The 24514-nt window shown below is 42.9% G+C and overlaps 1 protein-coding gene across 5 annotated transcripts in view; it reads left to right on the forward strand.

Annotated features, from left to right (window-relative positions):
* LOC144611871 (ryanodine receptor 1-like) overlaps nucleotides 1-24514 on the forward strand; it is a 479550-nt gene that overhangs the window by 152921 nt on the left and 302115 nt on the right. For all 5 annotated transcript variants that reach the window (XM_078431182.1, XM_078431183.1, XM_078431185.1 and 2 more), the window contains exons 28-33: nucleotides 2296-2470; nucleotides 5661-5869; nucleotides 8819-9177; nucleotides 14366-14492; nucleotides 18573-18733; nucleotides 20440-20602. In XM_078431182.1, the coding sequence (XP_078287308.1) occupies nucleotides 2296-2470; nucleotides 5661-5869; nucleotides 8819-9177; nucleotides 14366-14492; nucleotides 18573-18733; nucleotides 20440-20602 (1194 nt within the window). The remainder of the gene's footprint in view (nucleotides 1-2295; nucleotides 2471-5660; nucleotides 5870-8818; nucleotides 9178-14365; nucleotides 14493-18572; nucleotides 18734-20439; nucleotides 20603-24514) is intronic.

The raw sequence follows: 24514 nt of genomic DNA on the forward strand, positions 1-24514 counted from the left end.
CCAGCCTGGATTTGAACTGCAGTGTTTTATAATTAGTAATTTATAAAATCAATGACATCCCTGAAAACTGAAAAGTGGCAGAGGTCGCTATTTGTTGTTTAACTTTAAAAAAAAATACTTTTGACTGCAACATTGTGACATATTCAAAAATGATTGAACGATGGAAACAATACAAAGATGACTAATGGCAAAATACAGGGAGCTAATAAGTATTGTAATTGATGAAAGAATCTCAATATTTTCTGTCCTGGGCTGCTTTCATTGCCGAAGTGAGGCCATGAGGCCGAAGGGAGGAACAGCACATCATAGAAACATAGAATATTGGTGCAGGCGGAGGCCATTTGGCCCTTCGAGCCAGCACCGCCATTCATTGTGATAATGGCTGATCATCCATAATCAGTAACCTGTGCCTGCCTTCTCCCCATATCCCTTGATTCCAGTAGCCCCCAGAGCTCTATCTAACTCTCTTTTAAATTAATCCAGTGAATTGGCCTCCACTGCCCTCTGTGGCAGAGAATTCCACAAATTCACAATTCTCTGGGTAAAAAAGTTTCTTCTCATCTCAGTTTTAAATGGCCTCCTCTTTATTCTTGGACTGTGGCCCCTGGTTCTGGACTCCTCCAACATTGGGAACATTTTTCCTACAACAAGCTTGTCTGGTCCTTTTATAATTTTGTACGTCTCTATAATATCCCCTCTCATCCTTCTAAGCTCCAGTAAATACAAGCCCAGTCTTTCCAATCTTTCCCCATATGATAGTCCGCTGTCATTGACCGCTTAGGTAGCTTTCAACCCAATGGTATGAGTACTAATTTTCAAATTTTAGGTGACTAACTAACAAACACCTCCACCCCCCCCTTTTTCCTCCTCTTCCTTTTGGCCTGCTTGGATGTGCACTCAGTTTTCCTAGAATCGGTAACGTTCCCCTTCCCCCGTCCCTTTCCACCTATATACCTATCTCTGGCTTCACATTTCATGCCTTTTCTCCTATCTCATAATCTTTTGTCTTTTCAACTTTGACAGTTAGATGGACAAAGGCCAATCAAAACCTCCCTCACCTGCAAACACCTATTGCCTGGCTTTGTCCTGCCCCCACCACTCTTCTAGCTTTCTCTCCCTATTACAATCAGTCTGAAGAAGGGTCCCAGCCTACAATTTCGCCCATTCATGCCTTCCAGAGATGCTACCTAACCTGCTTTTTCTACTCCACCATTTTGCATCTTTTTAAAAAATGTTTTAAGTGTGATTTTGTATGCAGGTAGAGACAATGCAGGCATCTACTCCATGGAAAATGTATCTCAAAGAGGGGCAGAATCACCCGGGAGACAAGTATATTAATCACAAAATGTTGTTACAAAACATAAGTTAAGAAAACCCATATGAAAGGAAAGCAAAAGGACTGGAATTAATTTCCAGGGGGATATAAATTGCAAGCAGCAAGCTTAAACATTGAACGGAATTGCTCTGTCAATAGAAAGCACTTTTGGAAGTGCTAGGGATGATTCAAAGGAAGCTTTACCAATATGATACTTGGATCAATAGGTTATGCCTGTTAGGATAGGTTGTAAAAGCAGAAGGTTTTTATCTGATTGAAGGGTGACTCATATTTTATGATTATGGAAGCCCTTAATTAATTTAATGTAAAGAAGATTGCATTAGAATTGGATCATCTGCATCATGTAACTTTGTTATACACCATCCAATATCATTGAAAAACAAATTAGAAATTTGCCTAGTCAGAAAAACATTGCTTTTTATTCCAAAGGCAGGGGCTTTTCCATCAAAGACACATTGAATACATGTATTGGAGTGAGTTAAAGTAGATTGTCCTTAGCAGGTTTCAAGTCAGAGGTTGGAATGAAGTTCACCTGAAGTACTTTACTTACCTGGTTCCACACTGGTTTTCGATTGCTCTCATCCCCCCCCCCTCCCCCTCGATGGAATATCACCCAGATTGTGCTTAAAATCTGGAACACATTTTCACAAGGATTAGTTGAGGTGAATAGAATAGATACATTTAAAAGCAATAAATTGAGGAATGGGGGATGTGTTGATAGGCTTTGTTTAAAAAAGTATGTTGGGAGGAGTCCAAATGCATAGTCTAAAACTTCACATGTTAGTAGTGCTGATTGCCTTATTTCTGTACTGTAAGTTTAAGAATTGCATTATACCAAAATTTGTTTTGGTTTAATGTAATTTTGAGACTTTGGCATTTGTTAGTTTGCCACAGCTACTTAACCAATGTGGTTCATCCTGGCTGTAAGCCCCTAAGTATGTCTTTCCTTGGCCGCCCAGGGTCAGCGCTGGCATGTAGGGAGTGAACCGTTTGGCCGGACGTGGCAATCCGGTGATGTGGTTGGCTGTCTGATTGACCTAGTCGATATGAACATCATGTTCACGCTCAATGGAGAGATGCTTATCAGAGATTCTGGTTCCGAATTGGCTTTTACGGACATTGAAATAGGCGATGGTAAGTTCTTGCTGAGATTTAAAAATGAAGCATTAATGTGTCCCAAAATAGAGGTGGTTCAGTTAGAAGCTGATGGTTCCGTTTCTATGAAACCTCATGTTATAATCACATAATTAAACTTGGGAATGAAGTCTTAGACTCGCAATAATTTTTTATTCCCGTATGATTTTTTTAATTAAAGTATTTTAATAGATATAAGTTTATTTTTGTTATTGCAAGCTAAGAATGCTAAAGGATGGATATTACATTGTGTAATAAGGTATCATTGCATGTGTCAATAGAAGCGGCACAAATGGTGTGGCACGGTGACACACGTGGCACCGACACATAGCAGGGAAAAGGGGTAGTCAAGGAGTGCTCTTGTTATAGGAAAATTGATATTAAGGAGAACAAACAGATTCTGTGGTCGTGAGCACAACTCTAGGCTAATTGGTGCCAGTGTCAAGGATGACTCTGAGCAGTTGCAGAACATTCTCAGGGGGAAGGCGAGCAGCCAGAGATCACTGCATCCAATGTTACTGACGATGTACATGGAAAAAAGTGGTAGATCGTGTAGAATGATTAAAGGTTGAAAGGCAGTACCTCTGGCATTCTCCCTGTACACATGCGTGTGTAGGAATAGGACGACAGCATATATGAATACATAGTTGGTGAATTGGTGCAGGCAAAAAGGATTCAGTTTCTTGGAACGTTGGGATCTTTGCCAGGGCAGATGTGACCTTTACAAGAGGACAGATTGCACCTGAACTGGAGGGGTCCAATACCTTTGCCAGGAGATTTGCTTGACCTACGCATGAGGGTTCATACTAGTCTAACAGGGGAATGGGACCAAATAGGAGTGAATTAATCAGAAAATGGAAGCAAATGTAGGATTAAAGTGGGCAAGTCCAGTAGGAATGCCAGGCAGGGGTAGGGCAGGGAGCAAGGAGGGTCTGATAGACTAAACTACCTTTATTTTAATGCAAAAAGCATTATGGGTAAGGCAAATTAGCTTCGGGCATGGATTTGCACATGGGATTGTGATATAGCTATTACAAAAACATTGCTGAGGGATGGGTAGGACTGGTAGTTCAGTGTTCCAGGCCACAGATGCCTACGGTGTGATAGAAGTGAAGCTATGAGAGGAGGGAGAGTAGTGATATTATTTAAAGAGAACCAGCTGCCAGTGCTAGAGGTGGGTACAGTTACCACATTTTAAAGACATTTGGAGAAGTTCGTGGATAGGCAAGTTTTAGAGGGATTTGGCCAAACACAGGCAAATGGAGCTAGCTGAAGAGAAAAACGATCGGCATGGACAAGTTGTACTGGAAGGCCAGTTTCCATGCTACAAAACTCTATGACTTTCACAGCAGTAGTTGGAGAGAATGTTGCTTGGCTCGTGAGGCTATATGGGAAGAATTTAGAAAATGTTTGTGATCACTTTGATATGATTATACTATAGGTCCCCCATTATTTAGTGCGAAATATAGGAGCATATATGTAGGAAAATCACAGATAGATGGAGAAACAATAGGTTGTAATAGTAGATTATTTTAAATTCCCTAATATTGGCTGGCATTGCCATAGTGCTAAGGGAATAAATGAGGCGGAATTTGTAAAATGTGTCCAGGAAGGTTTTTTCAAGCAATGTGTAGCGCTGCCGGAGAAGAGGCTACACTCAAACTCCTCTCAGGAAAGGAGGCTGGGCAAATGGCTAAAGTGTCGACGGGAAACATAAAATAGTTATGCAAAAAGATAGGACTAGTTCACAATCCTAAAGTGGGGCTGGGCTGATTTGATGGCATTAAACAGGAAATGGGAGAGGTAATCAGCAGGTAAAGGGACATCTGGCAAATAGGAGGCCTTTGCAAATTACAGTGATGTCCTGAAACTTTACAAATGAGTAGGTGTTAGTGATCGTGAAATGCATAATGATGGATAAATCCCTGGAATTTGACAAAGTACATTGTTGGATGCAAGGACAAAAATGCTGGGGCATGGCAGTGATTTTTGTACCTTCGTTAGCCATGGGTGAGGTACTGAAAGATTGGAGATGGTAAATGTTCGGTGTATTTTTTTCTTCTGAAGGGCAGGTGACTGCAGACCTGTGAGCCTTAAATTAGTGGCAGGAAAATTACTGGAGAAGGTTCTGAGAGGAGGGATTTATTTACATCTGGAAAGGCAAGGAGCAATTAGGAATAGTCAGCATTGCTTTATGCGTGAGGAATCGAGTCTCCTGTGTTTGCTTGAGGTTCTTGAAGAGGTGACCAAAAGAATTGATTAGGGCAAGGCTGAAGACACTGTTTACATTTGACTTTGCATGCTTTTGACAAGGTACTGCACGGAAGGCTAGTCTGGAAAGTTAGAGGATATAGGATTCAGATTACGTTTATAATTCAGCTCTGTCTGATTCCTCTTTATTTTTTGCACTGCAAAGAAAATAAACCCCGCCGATCCAAACTCTTCCCTTAACTGAAATACTCGATCCCAGACAACATTTGGTGAATCTCTTCTGCACCCTTTCCAGAGCAATCATGCCATTTCTGTAGAAACAAGGAATTGTAAATGTTGTTTTACAAAAAAGGACACAAAGTGCTCAAGTAACTTTGTGGGTCGCAGCATCTCTGAAGGACATGGATAGGTGAGGTTTCAGGTCAGGACCCTTCTTTACACTGATTAAAGGGAGGTGGAAAAAGAAAAAGAAAACTGGGTGAGAGGAGGGACAGGACAAAGTGAGATAGGTAGACGCAGGCGAGGGGGATTTTATTGCTAGCAGATGGTTGGAACAAAGGCCAGAGATTAAAACCAAAGGTGTGAGACTAAAGGATTGAAGAGTTGCAAATTGTGACGTCAGAGAAAGGAATGTGGGTGTGAAATGTATTTTTTCTTTCTGTACTTGTGACAATCAAAGCTGAACAATAACAATTTTGCTCTTGATATCCTTCAGTTGGTAATGAAGCCTAACATCTCTTTATCGCCCTATCTACCGGTATTGCCATCTTAAAATTTTTTTGCACATACCTCAGGATACCTCTGTTCCTCAATACTCCCTTGGGCACTACCATTTATTGTGTTCTTCTACTGTCATACCTATCAGAATTAAATGTAATTACTCTGCCAAATTTACTAGTTGCCAAAGGTCTTCAGGCATTTTTCTCACTTTTGGCATCTCACTTGTGGCTTCCCAGTCTGACATTAAGTTTTGTTTCAGGGTTCATTCCTGTGTGTAGCCTGGGACTTTCGCAGGTCGGGCGCATAAACCTGGGCCAGGATGTTAGCAGCCTGAGATACTTCACCATCTGTGGTTTACAGGAAGGTTTTGAGCCCTTCGCTGTAAATATGAAACGGGATATCACAATGTGGTTCAGCAAAAGTTTACCCCAGTTTGTTCCTGTTCCCGCTGACCATGGCCACGTTGAGGTAAGTTTGAATAAAATCATACTTGTGTAAAAGTGTTGTCATTTATTATAAATTCGGATCAAGCAATGTTCCCATTGTAATCTGGGATATTATTTTGAAGCTATACAAAACATACAATTAAAACACGAAGATAGACACAAAATGCTGGAGAAACTCAGCGGGACAGGCAGCATCTCTGGAGAGAAGGTATGGGTGACGTTTCGGGTCGAGACCCTTTCTTCAATTGAAACACAGCAGATTTGAGCTTCACGTTTTACAACACAAAAATATTGTACATCCATTATGAAGCTAAAAATATATTGGAAATCCAAAATAAAAAATGAAATGCTGGAAACACTCAACCGATCCAGCATCATCGAAGAACAAAGAAATAATTATTATGTTAGCTTGATGAGCTTTTATCAGAACCAGTGAAAGATTTTGCATCTGAAAAGTTTGGGAGCTATGTTGGCTCAACATGCCAGTTAAGAAACTGATGATCATATGCGATTTCTGCCAATCAAAGTATATTAAATTTGCCTCTGATGATATTTTCCTGATTACAAATGTCTTTCCATAATTTTCTGCAAAGTTGCCTGGATTGGGAAAAGTTTTTTTTTTAACCAGAGTTCATGGTGTTTTGGCATGAATATTTAAAGTCATAACGGATGAGGAAAAGATAGAAAATAGCATTTTCCCATGAATTAAAAAGTTCAAAAAATGTAGCAATATGTAAAATAAAATGCCAGTCGTTCACAACAGATGCAGGGGCAACCTTTTCACTAGGAGAGTTGTGAGCCATTGCTATTTCTGGTGACTGAAGCAAGGATGCTAGAATTTGGATAGGTTATTGGATGCTGGAAACCTGTAATAAAAACAAAAAACACTGGAAACACAGCAGGTCAAGAAGCATCAATGGAGGGAGAAATAGAATTAGAACTTTGGGTCAGAGATCTCAGGGGTGACAAAATAAGTATGTTAAATTGTAAAGGGGAAGAGGTGGAGCAAACAATAAATATCTGTGATAGGATTCAGACCAAAGTTGTCAATGTAACAATTGTTGAAACCAAGCAGAAAGAAACAGGAAATGAAAGTCAAAGAAAACTATAGTTCAGCCACCTGTATGCAAAGAAATAAAGAAACCTGGTTAGCCTGAAATTGTTCAATTTGGTAGAATGTCCCAAGGGTTTCAACATATCTACATGCAAGATAATATGCTCTTCCTTGACCACAGAGTGGGATAGAAAATCAAAATGGAAGTTGTGTCACTCTTGAGTGCAAGTGTTCTGCATAACAGTCAATCTGCGTTTGCGTGCTGCATGCAGTATATTAATTTAGAAGTGCAAGTGAACGGCTGATTCACTTGGAAAAACTGCTTTGGATGGTTAAAAGGATAGGGGTTACATATCATGTAGTTCCATGAGAGCGTGGATCATGGACTTGCGAGAATGAATTGGAGAATTGCAGAGAGGATAGCTTCTTCAGAATGCTGGGTGAGGTAGGGAGGGTTACATTTATTTGACAGTGGAATCCTTTTGGAGCTGGTGGAAATGATGTGGGTGGAGATGGGGAGCACTATTTTTTTTCTTCTGGCTAGAAGGAGATGAGAACAGAATTGTAAGCTCTGTCAAATGATGGAGTAAAAGCCAGAGTTCAGAAAAAGGAAAGCATCCTCAGGGCACTCGTGTGGAAAGTCCTGTCATTGGATGTAACAGAATCAGAAAGTGTGAGGGAGGAATGGCCTCCTTGCAGGATTCAGATTGGAAGAGTCTAGTCCACCAGATAGCTATGGAAGTTCCTATCCTGATAGTGTATATTGGTTGCTAATTTATATCTTGAGATGGCAATAGAGATGTCAAGAAAGTGAAGGAAAAAGTCAGATGTGCAGCATATGAAAGCGAAACCAAGATGGGAATTAGTAGTAAAGATAATGAATATTTTGAGTTCTGTAAATGTGCAGGAAGCAGTGTCAGTACAGTCATCAGTGTACTGTGAAAAGAGCTGAGGGGAAGGTTTGAGTAAAAATTGAAACAAGGACTGTTCCATGTAGCCAATGAAGATGCATGAAAAGCCTGTGCCCATGTGTGCCCCCATTGCAAATCTTTGACTTGGGAAGAGTGAGGAGAGATGAAGAAGATTTGATTTCTCCAAAATAAAGAAAGTTTAGCTTGGTAAAGGAGAATGATGGTGGGAGGTATTGGTTTGAAATCTGTTCTAGAAAGCAATGGAAACCTTAGACATCTTGGTTTGGGGTAGTTGTAGATTTGTAGGGCTGAATGGCCTGTTTTCATGCTAAATGGCGCAATGCAGAGACTGGGCATCTGTGGCCACTGACTAACAATATTTAAAGTAAATGTTACCTTAACTACGTTTATCTGCATTGTTTTGCAGATATCCGTCTTCTCTCTATCCTTGCCCATCTCTGCAAATTTATAGGGTTTTTTCACGTTTCCAGTTCAAATGAATGATTCTTGGCTAGAAGCTTTGAGTCTTCGTCACCCCACCTATGATGTTTGATTTGCTGAGTTCTTTCTACATTTCTCGTTTTGAGTTTGGAACAGATTAAATCAATAGATGAAAGAGGGGTAAAAAATAGAGAAAGATTGAGTCCAAAGGATTTGATTAGGTTTGATTAAGAACAGTATATTTGTTGTTTATTTTTTGTTATGTTTGAAAAAAAAACATTATTCTACATCCATTTGTGCAAATAGTATGAAATGATGTGTATGTAAAGTCATGATAGTGACTAGTCAATGCAATTATAGTAAATGCATCAGCTCAGTTCTGAGTAGCAACAACTAATAGCTAAGGCTTTTTTATGAAACTCTTATTTAATTTTAAAAATAGTCCCCAGCATGCACTTAGAACTACATAAATCAAATGAAAATTTAGATAGTATTGTTTTGAATTGTGCAATATAACTTTAAAAATCATTTAAATGCTCATATTTAAATGCTCATATTTTCTTAGATTACAAGAATTGATGGAACAGTTGACAACCCTCCTTGCTTGAAGGTTACCCATAAAACTTTTGGGTCTCAGAACAGCAATACCGATATGCTGTTCGTTCGACTCAGCATGCCTGTTGAGTTCCATGACACATTCAAATGTACCCCAGGAACTACACCATTGACCAGAATGACAATCCCAGAAGAGGAAGTTGAAGATATTGATATGGATTCGGAGTTTGAAGTTCTTAAAAAATCAGCCAGCCGAACTCAAACCGAAACCCCTGCCAATGAAGAGGGCTCGAAGGATGCAGCTAAGGAATTGGCCAAAACAGAGAATGAGAAAGATTCCTCCTCTGAGAAAAGTAAATCCAAAACCAGGTTGGTGTTTTTGAAGGTCTTTGAATATTCCAAAATGGTTGCCGAGATAAACAAGATGTCCAGCATTTCTTGTTCTGATAATGGATTCTATTATCAAAGGAAATATTCTATATTATCTTTAGACCATTAATGGATGATTAGAATTATTGAAAAATTACAAGGCAGGAGGCCATTGAACCTGTTGATCTGTGTGACTCAATCCCAGAGTCCAGCTGGTCACAGTTCTTCAAATACACATTCAAATACCTTGTTAAAAACATATGAAAAGGCTTCTGGTATGAATTCCAAACCCATACCACCTTCACTATGAATGCGTTTTATCACATCTTCCCACTAATTCTATTCATTACAGATCTTGTTTTCAAAATATAGCACCGTTTAGATTAAGTACATCCTGATTTTAGTTTCCCCCTGACTTTTCAAAATGCATAGAAATCACTGAAAAAAAGTATACATTTTTGTCTTGCCAAATAGATCATTTTGTTTCTTTTATTTCATTACTACCCATGGGATATCCCTTGACAATTTGTTTGATAACTATGTTGGGAAAAGCACAGAAAATCAGTTAACAGAGAGATGATGGATAGTGTTGTGGCAGAGGGATTGAGGAGTGCAGGTGCGTACTATCTTGTAAGTGTTGTCGCAGATTGTTAGGGTGACCAAGAAGGCTTTGGTATATTAGCCTTCATCAGGATATTAAGTATGGAAAAGATTGACACAAAATGCTGAAGTAACTCAGCGGGTCAGGCAGCATCACTGGAGAAAACAGCAAAGATAATAGAGCAGAGCAAGATAGATCACTCGACCCTAAAAACCGTAGTATGTCATGGTGCCATTTTAGTAGGCAGAAACTTGCAGAAACATTTTAAAAGAAAAATAACAAAAATCTGTGAATTGATGGATGAGATATTTTCTGCATTTTTATGGTACACATCACACATACACTGATTACATTGTGAGAGGCATAACGAACGGCAGGTTTTGCCTACTAAAATGGCGGACGTTATGCTCCTTTGCGTGCTACACTTCAGTATACGCGATTTCAACGGAGTGGTTCATCTTGCTCCTAGGTGACATTTCAGGTTGGGACCCTTCTACCAGACTGATTGTAGTGGTGGGGAGCTGGAATCGAAGAAAAAAACGCAGGACAAATCGGGGTCAGCAACAGATTATCTCAGGCAAGGAGGTTGCCTGACAGGCTGATTGATGTTTAGAGACAGTGTGAGCCCAAGAGGGACACATAGATGCATTGTTGCAACTGTGGAGTTGGTTAATGGACGTTTAGTGCAGGAGGGGATGGGCGGGGGGAGGTGTTTGTAGAAGTTACCTAAAATGTGAAAATTCAATGCTCATATTGCTTGGTTGTAAGCTATCCAAGCAAAATATGAGGTGCCAAATCTGCGCCTAGGATCGCCTGGCTGACGTCCGCGATAATGAATGGCAATTCGTACGTGCGGATGCCGAAAGCCAGGGACATTGTCCGCGTACCATACGTGCGGATGGGGCTGCCGTTAACCGCGATGAGGGTAGGACCTGTCTTACCCGATCTGGTCTCGAGGTCGGTCGGCGGTACGATACTGACTATGGCTCCCGTGTCAACCAAAAATTCTGTGTCCGTGAATCGATCTCGGACGTAGAGGCGTCGGTTCTGGCCAATCGCAACCGCCTCTATGTACGATCGGCCGAGGCATTTCCCGAGAAGGTACAAGGTGAGCGGCAGTTGCGGGATTCTCCACCCCATCGTAGATGGTAATAGCACCAGCCGCGCTTGTGCGGATCCTTTTGGCGGGCTTTTGGAGAAATGGCGGGAGACGCGGCGCCATCTTGATGCCGCTGTGGCGCGCCGCTGATGCCGAGACCTTGTTGATCGAACTGCTTCTTTTTGATTTGGACGCCATGAGCACATCAGCTTTTTCTGCATATGCCACGGGGTCCTTAAAAGAACAATCCGTGAGCATGAGTTTGACATCTTCGGGAAGCTTCTCTCGGAATGCCTGCTCGAACATGAGGCACTCCGTGTGTTCACCTGCTAGCGCTAACATTTCAGCCATGAGAACGGACGGCAGCCGATCTCCGAGATCCGGTAGGTGCATAAGCCTCTTAGATCGGTCATGCCTACTGAATCCGAAGGTTCGTAACAACAGTGCCTTCATGGCCTTGTACTTGTCTTCTGCGGGAGGGTTGACGATGAACCGCATCACCCGCGCGGTCGTCTCCGGCAGTAGAGCGCTGACGAGGTAGTAGTACTTTGTCGCGTCTGCTGAGATGTTTCTTAAGTGAAACTGGGCTTTGGTATGGACAAACCAAGATTGTGGTTGATGTGCCCAAAACGACGGAAGGTGAACGCTGACCGCGCTTAGCTCCAGTGTGCTGGGCGTAGAAGCCAAAAACGAGGCGTCTTGTTCACTCATGGTAGGTGATCGGCTGGATCACGTCGGGGTCACCAATATGGCGAGTCTGGAGGCTCGTTCTTTGTTGAAGAAGTTTATTGCGACAGCAATATTCGATCACAAAGTTTACTTAACGAGATTACAGACAACCATTAAAACTAACTGTTCACTTCGAAGACGTCTCTCAACTGACTCTTTTGGGCGGCAAAACTGCACGTGACGACGCTGTCCAATCAGCGGTCTCACTCCCTGGACCAATCCTTACGGTCGCACCCACACGTGACCTTGCTGGCCAATCTGAGGGTTCGACACCTAGGACCACTCTCTATGGTCGCTACAACGTGGCCACACTCTGAAAATGGAGGAAACCCAGGTTAGAAAGGTCAGTACGTGAATGGGAAGGTGGTTAAATTGGTTAGCAACTGGGAGATCCAGTAGGTTTTGGCAGACCAAGCGTAAATAATCAGCAGAATAGTTGCCAAGTCCAAGCTTTGTCTCGCTAACGTACAGGAGCCCACATTGGGAACATTGGATGCAGTAGATGAGGCGAGAGGATCTGTCTCAACTGGAAGGACTGTTGGGGTCCCTGGATGGAGACGAGAGGAGGTATAAGGATAGGTGTTACATCTCCTGTGGTTGCAGGGGAAAGTACTTGCAGAGGGGGTGGTTTGGGTGGAAGGGATGATTGAACCAAGGAGTTGCGGAGGGAGCGGTCTCTGCGGAGGGCAAAAAATGGTGGTGATGGGAAGATGTGATTAGTGGTGGAATCACGTTGCAGGTGATGGAAATATTGGAGGAGGATGTGTTTGATACGGAAGCTGGTGGTGTGAAAGATGAGGTCCAGGGGAACTCCGTCTTTGTTTTGTCTGGGGAGACGGAGTGTGAGCAGAACTCCAGGGCACAGAAGAGACGTGGGTGAGAAATCCATCTATGACAGCCCAGAGGAAATCATTTTCACTAAAGAATGTTCTTGTCTGGAAAGCCTCATCTTGAGCCCCATGTTCTGTATCTTGATCCTTTTAACTACCCTATTGACCTGTTACCTTTTAAGAATATGTGGAGTTATACTTTAAGCTTTCTTTGTTCCCCACATCATTCATTATCCTTTATTCTGTAAATTCTACTGCCTTGTTGCACTTCCCCAAATGGAGTACCTCAAACTTCTGTGGCTTAAATTCCACTTGGCACTTTCTAGTTGATGAGACTTTCTTAATATCAGTTTATATCTTTCCTACTCAACTTCAAACACATGGCCAGTTTTACTACCATCTGCAAACTCCTTTGTCATGCTCCCTACATTCGAGTAGAAATCATTTATATATGGTACAAATAACAAGGGACTAATTATCACCTGCTGTGAACCTTACTGGTAAGGAGAATTACAGTCATAGAGTAACTCAGCGTGAAAAGAAGCCTTTCAGCCTAACTTGCCCTTAACGACCAAGATGCCACGTCTACACTAGTTTCACCTGCCCACATTTGGTCCATATCCATCTAAACCTTTCCTATCATTGCACTTGTCTTCTAAATGTTGTACCTGCCTCAACTATCTTCTCTGGCAGCTCGTTCCATAAACACCACCTTTTGAAAGCCCCTCGGGTTCCTCGTAAATCTTTCCCCTCAGCTTAAACCTATGTCTTCTGGTTCTTGATTCCTCTACTCTGGATAAAGGAGTCTATGCATTCACTAACTATTCCCTTCATGATCTCATACACATATTTCTGGTTACCCCTCAGCCTCCTGTGCTCCAAGGAATAAAGTCGTTGTCTGCGCAATCTCTCCCTATATCAGGCCCTCACATTCCGGCAACATCCTTGTAAATCTTCTCTCCACTCTTTCCAGCTTCACAACATTTTTCCTATAGCCATCAGGGTGACCAAGACTGAACACAATGGTCTAAACATGGCCAACTTCTGACATAAGAACATAAATGATAGGAGTAGAATTAGCCCATCAAGTCTACTCCACCATTCAATCATGGCTGATCTATCTCTCCCTCCGAGCCCCATTCTCCTGCCTTCTCCCCATAACCTCAGACACTCATACTGTCGCTTTGGTTGCTGTTCTAGTTGAGTTTTGACTGAAGGATGACCCTAAAATGTTGATGCTGTAGGACTTGGCAATGATTATGCCATTGAATGGAAAAGATGCATCGACTCTCGTTTATTGGAGAAAAGTATTAGCTGACAATTTAATGGCGCCAAATATTACATAATGCATGAGTCCATATATGAGTGTTGTCTATGCATGTGTGAATTAAAATGAACATTGAGTAATCATCAGCAAATGAGGTTATTGATGAAGGTGGTTGGGCTGGAGACACTTTCCTGAGGTACCTCTGCAGTGATGTTCAGGGCTTGTGATGATTGACCTTCACACCACAATTATCTACCGATGCACCATGGATGACTCCAACCATTGGAGTGTTTTCCCCTCGATGGTCATTGCTTTCAGGTTTACCAAGGATCTGTGATGCCACATTACATCAAGTGTTGCCATTGTATAAGGACAGCCATTCTGAGCTCGCGTTCTCACATTCAGCTTCCCTCCTTTCCTAATTCTTCCTATATTGCATTATCCGTCTTTGATTCTTTCCTTACTTGTGTATTATTACACAGAAGGATTTCTTCCTTGCTTTACACGCATAAACCCTGCTTTGCCTCATCTTTACCTGTTTCTAGTACTTTTGAAAGTCCTAAATATTAACTTTGTAGATCCACACAAGCTGCTTGACACTGAGGATAATTGTAGCATTTGCGGTATTTATATATGATGTCATTGTTTTTTCTGCATTCTAGGTTCTTATTCAAAAAAAAGCCTGCCTTTATTGGTCCTCCACCAGTTACACCAACTGCTCCCCGCTTAATGCAGGATGTTGTGCCGGATGACAGAGATGATCCAGAAATTATTTTGAACACAACCACGGTAAACCATTCACTGGGATCAGCAACAATGAAAGATAAACTACATTTTCATTCTGTTTTATGCTGTTAAGAATGTGGATGCTTTCTTAAAGTCACAAAGTGACTTTAGAGAGTTATTATTTGATTATTTATGAATATCACTGATTTTTGAATACAGTAAACCCTTGTTTTTATAAATCCCTTTATAACAAATTTTGGATATAGGGGATGGACCTGCTGATCCACCTCCAACTCACAGTATCTCCCCTACCTTCCCACCCCACCCTCAACTCACAAGGTTCACCAGCGACCCCGTCATCACTCACTGCACCATGCGTTGATATGGTCGTTTTTGCACCTCACATTGTAGCACCTGGGAGCAGCTCTCTCTCGGGCCGCCGCCACCAGCAGGCCACGCTTGGTCACCGTGGAGCTCACTCCCCTCTCACCTGCTGCTGCTTCTTGCTGTCAGCAGTGGCTTTGCCAACTCCTCACTCAACCACTTCCACCTCCCATTGCTCTGTCCCCTCGACCTCTTGACCCCCCCCACCGTCATCTTCTCCTTTTTCCCCTGGAATTGGCAACATACTCCACCTTGGAAGTGGCAGCTGCTGACAGGGGAGGGAGCCCCATAGTTACCCAGTGGGTCTTGTCGTCGGCAGCAGCCTGAAGAAAGCGCTGTCCCCAGGGGCTACAATAGGAGACGCAACAATAGTCGCGAGAACCGGTGAAGAGGGTTCACTGGTGCAGACTAGACTAGTGTCGACTCCTAATGTTAAGTTGAAACAACACGAAGTGTTGGAGTAACTCGGCAGATTGAATCAGTCTGAGGACAGGTCCGAACATTACCTCTCCATGTTCTCCACTGATGCTGCCTGACCTGCCGAGTTACTCCAGCACTTTGTGTCTTTTTGTTAATTAACCATTATCTAAAGTTCTTTGTTTCAATTACAAACAATGATAATACCTTATTTGGTTATAGCGGACAATCAGTAATAACGGAGACCATTTCTCCCATATGATCCGTTATAATGAGGTTTACTGTTCCTAAATTAACAGAGTTGCAAAAAGTTCCAATTTGTACTTTGAGATCCAATAACCTAAGAAAAATGTTCTTTAGTTTGACAGCATTTGGGACATCACACATTCTTAACCACCTGCAGTTCTTATTGGGTAGGTCCACTGATGAGTAATTTAAAGGCCAGCTGATTAAAGTGCAGGATCAGCATGTTCCAGTAAGGAAAAGGTATAAGAATGCCTAGTAAAGAATCATTAGTAAAGAAACTGGATGACCAAGGAGGTTGTAAACTTGGTCAGGAAGAAAAATAAAGTGTACGTCAAGTTTAAGAAGGTGGCATTGGACAGGCCTTATGAGGAATATAAAGTGAGCAGGAAAGAACTCAAGTGGGAGATTAGAAGGACCAAAAGGGGCCATGAAATGTCATCGGTGAGTTGTATTGAGAAAATCCTAAGGCTTTTTAGACAGGGCCGTAGTGAGACCGCACCTGAAGGCAGGAATGGGGTACGGATTGAGAATGATCAGCCATGATCACATTGAATGGCGGTGCTGGCTCGAAGGGCCGAATGGCCTCCTCCTGCACCTATTGTCTATTGTCTATATGTTAAAAATAAGTGTGACCTGGGAGAAGATAGAACTGCTTAAGGATAAGTCTATGCTTGGATTTGGCGGATGTAGGAGAGGTACTAAACATGTACTTTGCATCTGTATTCACCAAGGAGATGGACTTGGAGGGAAGTGAGAACACTGTGGTGAATTCAAATATGTTGGGGCAATTTAAAATCAGGAAGGGGGTGCTGCAGAGGGTCTTGGAGGTCATTAAGCCCCTGAGACCTGATGGGATCTGTTGCAGGATATTGAGGGAAGCAAGAGAGGAGATTGCAGGGCCTTCTGTCTGGTGTTCTGCAGGGATCTGTGCTGGGACCTCTGTTGTTTGTGATATACATAAATATAGATGGGTCGATGAATAAGTTTGTTGACAACATCAAAATTGGAGTTGCAGACAGTGAAGAAGGCTGTCAGAAGATGCAGCGGAATATAGATCAGCTGCAGAAATGGGCAGAGTAATGGCAGATGGATTTCAACCCGAGCAAGTATAAGGTGTTGCCCTTAGGGAGGTTGGATATAAGGGGAAAGAATACTGTTAATGGCAAGACCCTTAATGGCATTGATATGCAAAGGGATCTTGGAATCCAAGTTCATAGCTCACTGAAGGTAGCAGCACAAGTAGATAGGATGGTAAAGAAGACATTTGCTATGCTTGCCTTTATTGCTCGTGGCACGGAATATAAGAGTCAGGAAGTCATGATGCAGTATAGAACTTTGAATAGCTACATTTGGAGTATGGCATGCTGTTCTGGTCAGCCTATTACATGAAATATGTGAAGGGTTTGGAGAGGGTGCAGTGAAGGTTTACCAGAATGCTGTCTTGATTAGAGGCTTCAGATAGAGGGAGAGGTTGGACAGACTTGGATTGGTTTCTCTGGGACGTTGGAGGTATTGGGGAGACTTGATAGAGTATATAAAATTATGAGAGGCATAAATAGGTTAGACAGCTAGAATTTTTTTTCCAGGGTGGAAATGTTCAACAGTAAAGGGCATAACTATAAGGTGAGAGGGGAAAGTTTTAATGGAGATGTGTGGGGTAAGTCTTTTTACACAGAGTGGTGAGGGCCGGGAACGCATTGCCAAGGGTGATGGTGGAAGCAGATATGATAGTGGCGTTTAAGAGGCTTTTAGACAGGCACATGGAAGTGCAGGGAATAGATGGGCACAAAAATTGTGGGCCAAAGGGGCTGTTCATGTGCTGTACCATTCTATGTACCTGCTCTAAATTCCATAATTAAGAATCCAGATGTTTATAGCACAAAAACAGGTTAGTCAGCTCAGTATGCCTGAGCTTCCTGGAACATTCCAAGAGTAAGCCATACATAATGAAGGTAGGACCTTAGGAATATTGAGTAACCTTGGTGTACACATCTATTGATCCCTGGAGATGGCAGCACAGATAGATAAGGTGGTGAAGAAGGTAAGCAAAAGGCAGGTAACTGCGGGCCAGACGGCATCTGTGGAGGGAATGGACAGACAATGTTTCGAGTCGGGGCCCTTCTTCCTGACCTGCGACGTCGTCTGTCCATTCCCTCCACAGATTGATTGATTGATGCTGTCTCACTCATTGAGTACCTCCAGTACTTTGTAATTTGCTCAAGATTTCAGCATCTGCAGTCTTTTGTTTCTGATGAAGAAGCTGTGCTTTATGTATATGCCTTCATGAATCGGCACATGGAATATAAAACTAGGGAGGTCAGAGTGCACAACTTTATAAAATGTTGGTTAAGCCACAATTGGAATAGTGTGCACAGTTCTGTTAGCCACATTCTAGAAGGAACACGATTGTACTAGAGAAGGGCACAGGGGAGATTCACCAGGATGTCATGAGTCAAGCGAGTCAAGTCGAATCTCCTCATACATCTCAGGAAGTAGAGGTATTGATGGGCTTTCTTTAAGAATGATTAAATGTGTTGGAGCCCATGGCAGGTCTTCAGAGATATGCACATCCAGGAACTTGAGGTTGTTGACTCCTCTCTCCACTACTGACCCTACGATGAAGACATGTTCATAGATCCTCAGCCTTCCTCTTCTAAAATCAACAATCTGTTCCTTATTGTTACTGACATTGAGAGCAAGGTTATTGTTCTGGCACCATTCAATCAGTTGATTGGTCTCCCTCATCGTTACCTGTAATTTGTCCAACCATGCTGAAAACTGAATGTAGAGATTAAGGCTAAACAATCATGGGTATCGAGGGAGTAGAGCAGGGGACTGAGCACACAGCCTTGCAGTGTCCCTGTGCTGATGGTTATCGAAGGGGAAGTGTTTGACTATTTTTGTACCGACTGGTCTATTGATGAGGAAGTTGAGGATCCAGTTGCGAAAGGGTGGGCAGAGACTCAATTCTCTGAGGTTTGTAACAATTTGGAGGGATGATGGTGTTGAACGCCACATTGGAGTCAGTGATCAACAGCTTGACATATGTATTCTTCTTATCCAAGTGGTTAGTAATTTGGTGTTTTATTTCGACAGTATTATTATTCTGTGAGGATATATGCTGGGCAAGAACCAAGTGGTGTGTGGGTTGGCTGGGTGACCCCAGATTTTCACCAATATGATGGCAACTTCGATTTATCCAAAGTTCGCACTGTCACTGTTTCTGTGGGAGATGACCAAGGAAAAGTCCATGACAGGTATCAGAGCTAATACAGTTGAGATTTTACATCCACTGACTACAAATTACCAATACACTGTCTCCTTTTTGTAAACAAAGATGAGCTGTATGTAAATTATGAATTTTCATTATCACTTTACTTTACTAATATGGAGAAATATTTTACAAATTAAATCTGGAATTGAATTTTTCTATTTTCATTGCTCTATTTGCAAATTTTCTACCAGATGGCATAGGCCTTTTTACATTAACTTTGATTAGTAACACAAACCACATAACAATTCTGATGAAATTTAATCAACTAAAAGATTCGAAAATAATATCTGAATGGTGGGTAGAAATTGCTTACTTTTCACTGTTTAAAAAAACCCTATTCAGCAACATTGTAAATATACAGTTCAAAATTGATGAATTCCAAAATTGATGAATTTTCTGTATAATATATGCAGATCTGGTCATTTCTTTACCAACTGTCTTGTCAACAATAAGCCAAATTAGTTAGACACGAGGAACTGTAAATGCTGGTTGATAAAACAAATGTTGGTTGTCGTATCTCAGCATGTCAGGCAAGATCTCTGCAGAACATTGGTAGGTGATGTTTCCGGTTGGGTGACTTCTTCAAACTGACTGTTATAGAGTTATACAGCATGGAAACAGGCACATCACCTCAACTTGCCCATGCCACCCCAAGATGCTCCATCTACACTAGTCCCACCTGCTTGCATTTGTCCAATTTCCCACTATACCTTACCTATCCATGTACCTATCCAAGTATATTTTAAATTGTTGTTACAGTACCTCGGCTACCTTCTCAACTAAGATCACTCCTCATTGTTCTAAACTCCAAGGAATAAATTCTCAGCCTGCCAAACTCATAGTCATAAAGCATGGAAACAGGCCCTTCGGCCCAATTTGCCCACGCCAACCAAGATGTCCCATCTACATTAGTGCAACCTACCTGCGTTTGCCCCATATCCTAAACTTTCCTATCCATGTACCTGTCTAAATGTCTTTTAAATGTTGTGATACACCTAGAATTATTTATTACCGCTTCTGACCGGTTCCATATACCAGCCACCCTTATTGCCCCTTAGGTTCCTATTAATTTTCCCAATAGCTCAGGCCCTCAAGTCCTGGCAACACCCATGTAAATATTCCCTGCACTCTTTCAAGCTTAACAACATCTTTGCTACAGCAGGGTGACCAAAACTGAGCACCATACTCCCAATTTGGTGCTCGCAACATCTTGTACAACTGTACTATAACATCTCAACTTCGATGTAGACATGTTCCATTGCACTGCCCTCATCAATCATCTTGATCACCTCTTCAGAAGCCTCAGTCAAATCAGTGAGACATGATTTCCCATCTATAAAGCCATGTTGACTATCCCTCATTTTGTTTTTGACTGATTTTATGTAGGATTGTTCATATTTTCTAATCACAGTGTGCATCATTTTAAAACATTTAGTTACTTTTCACAATCATGTAGGTTTTTTTCATTTTATGTCATTGTACTGAAAACCTTTGGTCAGACAAGTTGTGAATGGTATTGGTCCTCACTTATGAGGAGCTTTTGATACTTACTGATTACATATTATAACAATAAATGAATAGGCTTGCTTCTTATTAAGTATAGAATTTGCATATAGCGTAAGACACTATTGTAATATTTGCCAAGATCAAGGTGCTGTGTACTGTTAAAATGTTTTGCTGTTCCTACAGTATGAAGCGCAGTAACTGTTACATGGTCTGGGGAGGTGAATTTAGTAACAGCTCACAACCGAGCCGGAGTAATGTCGACCTGGAGATTGGGTGTCTTGTCGATTTGGCTACTGGCCTCATGACTTTCACAGCGAATGGAAAAGACATTAACACCTACTACCAGGTAATTTCCATGCCTTATTAACAATAAATAATAATTCCAGTATTTTACTCAGAGCAGGAAATGCATGAATGGAAACATTGGGGCAGAAGGAGGTAATTCAACCCTTGGAGGTCACTGACTATTAGGCTTGCACATATGTCCACCTTTCCTGCAATGCCTTTGTTTAATGCCTTTGTCTGGCTAAAACGAGACCTGATGCAGGTTGTGACCCGAAAAGTCGACCATCCCACTGCCTCTTGAGATGCTCCCTGACCCACTGAGTTCCTCAGTCAGTTTGTGTTTTGCACCAGATTATCATGTCTACAGTCTCTTGTCTTTAGCTAAAATTTCTTGATCTCTAACATAAAATTGTTTGTTTTTATGGGAAGAGTACCGCAGATTTTTATCCTTTTTAAGCAAGTCTTTTTCGAATGGCGTAATTATAATTTAACATTTCCTTTCCTTTGCCTTAGTGTGCCACATGGTAGAATTATTTATTGCCCTATCAATTGCTATCAATTTGATAATTACACGAGACCAAGTGGACGTTGAGGGGGGAGAAGGTGTCACTGGCCTTGGCCCCTTGGCGGCAGCGCTGCAGCCGAGCGAGCCATGGACCAAAGCTTCTCCTGTATTGGTCTAGCACACTCAACCCCTCCATTAAAATCCCCCTTATCCCCCCTCCTCCCCCCATTGATCCACTCCACCCCCCCCCCACCCCATCCCCACTCACCCCTCCCCTACCCCCACCCCCATTCCACCCTCCCTCTCCCTCACTGCCTCCTCCCCCCTCCCTCATCCCTACCCCCACTCTCCCCTCCCCCGCACTCCCAGCGCTCGAGGAGACGGAGGGGAACGATCAGTGGACGGGGTGGACGACCATCTCCCTCCTGCTCGGAGTCTCCCCCGGGGCCGGGTACGGGCGAGGGGGAAAGGAAAGGGGAGAGGGAGCCACTGACCCTGGGCGGCCCTGCTGCCAGCGGCCATCTTGTTTGGGGGAGTGGGGAGGGAAGCGCAATTAAAGTCGTACGTGTCCCATTGTGAAGTCACACGTTTAAGAAGTCGGATTGAAATGTGATTTTTAAACTTTAAAATCTCTCTAACTTTAAAAATATAAGACCAATTTAAATAAAACTTTCCATTAACAGTCACCAGGACAATGGTGATTAAGGTGTTGCTAAAATTGTGGAGCTATCGTTTACCGTTTTGGTTGAAGGTCCACATGTTCACAACAAAATCTCAGAAGTACATATATATATATATATATATATATATATATATATATATATATATACTAGACCAAGTGGACCCGTTGGGCCCATTCCTCGTAGAGGGGGCAGATGGAAGGGGAGAGGGTGTCAGTGAGAGAGCCCTGGAACCAAATGCTCTCCTGTATTGGTGCAGCATCCGCAACCCCCCCACTCAATTCTCCTTATCCCCCCCTCCTCCCCACTGACCCACTCCATCCGCCCTACCCCACCCCCACTTGCACCTCCCCTGCCCCCACTCCCTCTTGCCCTGCCTCCACCCCCTTCCCCCCTCCCAACCCCTATTCCTCCCTCCCCTCCCCTCACCCCATCTCCCTTCCGAATCTCCCCCACCCCCACTCTTCCCTCCTCCTCACCCCACCCTGTCCTCCTCCCCAGCCCTAATCTCTCCCCCACCCCCACTCTCTCCTCCCCCACCCTCACCCTCCTCCCTCGCCCCCCCACTCTCTCCTCCCCCACACCCTCTCTCCACCCCCGCTTCCCCCCCACCGCCCTTTTCCCCCACCCCCCTTTCCCCCCCACCCCCACTCTCTCCCCCACCCACTCTTCCCCATCCCCATTGTCCCCCTTCCCCCACACCCCCACTCTCTCTTCCACCACCACCACCCCCTCCCCCACCCCCACTGCCCCCCTTCCCCCCACCCCACCTCCTCCCCACCCCCACTCTCCCACATCCCCACTCTTCCCTCCTCCCCAGCCCCACTCTCCCCCCCACCCCCACTCACTCCTCCCCCTCCCCCTCACTCTCTCCTCCCCACCCCCACTCTCACTCCCCCATCCCCCCTTTCTCCACCACCACCCCCCATTCCCCCTCACTCCCACTCTCTCCTCCCCCCACCCCCTCCTTCCCCCCTCTCTCCTACCCCCACCCTCCCCTCCACCCACTCGGCCCCCATGCCCACTCCCCTCCGCGGACCCGTTGGCGGCGAAAGCCACTTACCGAGCGTGCAGGGAGGAGGAGAGAGTTCCGGAGTGCGGCCGTTACTGTGGCCTGGCCGAGCCCGGACTACTCGAGACGGATAGCGCAGCAGCTGAGACCCGGCAGAGGTGGGAGGCGGATAGCGTGGCTGGGCGGCTGTGGGCTGGGACCAATGCCGAGAACATTTGGTCAGGTACATGGGCAGGAGAAGTTTAGAAGGATATGGGCCAAACCCGGGCAGGTAGAACTAGTGTAGATTTGGCATCTTGCTCGGCATAGGCAAGTTGGACTGAAGGGCTTGTTTTTGTGCTGTATAACTATCTATATTCTGCCCCTTATTGTACTTCGGTTTGGCTTGATTGTATTTATGTGTGGTATTATCTTATTTGTTTAGATGGCATGTAAAACAAAGCTTTTCACTACCTCAATGCAAGTTACAATAATAAACCAAAAGATGCTTAAAGATGGCAGGCCCAGACTAGGTAGAAAAGGTGTAATTGGGATGGAGGATTAGGTATTGGGGTGGTGTGGGGAGGGGGATTATTGAGCTATCACTGGGCTTGAATCAATGAGTCATAGAATGGAGACAGGCATTTGACTACAAAGGCCACAGTGAGCACGCATCGATATACTGCCATCTTCCAGCACTTAACCTGTCACCTTCCATTCCTTGGCATTTCAAATGCTAATCTAGCACTCCTTAAATGTTATCAGTGACCGCTTCCACAACTCTGAAGTATTCGCCAGGTATTCGTCTCCCCTTGGGTGAAAAAAGTTCCTCTCAGATCCCCTTATCCTATGTCTATGTCGTCTAGTCCTGAGGGGAGAGGCAGGGGAAGGTTTGCTGCTCTCTACTGTGTACCCCTCACAATATTATTATCTTAATCATGTGTCTTCTTAACCTCCTCCCCACAGAAAACAGACGTTGGCTCTCTTTGTCATAACTGAAATGAGTCATGCCAGGCAACATCCTGATGCTTTACCTCATTATTTCTTACAGTTTTTGCTTTTTTTAGATTTCTAGCATATGCATGTTTTTTTTTCTTTTTGAGAAACATATATAAATAATTCAGAATTTGTGTTTAGAAACTGACTATTTCAGTTCAGGTTAATTGAGCATTGAGATGATGTCTTCAGTTGTGTAAAGACATTCATAAAGAATTGAAAAAACAATGAGCATTTTTTTTCAAGTATGGTTATAAGTTATACTTATAACTTATAAGAATATAACTTATACTTATATTCAATAATATATAAGAACAGGTCAAATCAAATAGTTTATTACCATATGCGCATGCACAGGAATGATGGAGTATAGATAAAATCAAAATCTTGTTTGCAGTTGCATCACAGGCACATAAACTGAGACAACAGACAACAAAATAAATTAAATATAAATTATACAAGACAATGTAAAGAAAAGACTGCAAAAAGAAGGCATTAGTGCAAAAATACACTATTAGAAAACATCCTTGGTAGTGCATGTTCTGATATGTTCCATGGCAGGGATAGGATCAGGGTGATTAAAGAACTTGATGGTTGTAGGAAAATAGCTGTTCCTGACAGTGTGAGACTTCATACTTGTGTACCTTCTGCCAGAGACTAGATAACATGGCCTGAATAGTGGAGATTCTTGGTTTTTTGAACTTTAATGTTATTGAAGTTGAACTTTAACATTATTTGTCTACTAGGATAATTCCAATACACTGCTTAATCCAAGCAGATTTGCATTACATCATAACCTAT

The sequence above is a fragment of the Rhinoraja longicauda genome, chromosome 41 (assembly GCF_053455715.1).
Source record: "Rhinoraja longicauda isolate Sanriku21f chromosome 41, sRhiLon1.1, whole genome shotgun sequence".
Taxonomy (NCBI): domain Eukaryota; kingdom Metazoa; phylum Chordata; class Chondrichthyes; order Rajiformes; family Arhynchobatidae; genus Rhinoraja; species Rhinoraja longicauda.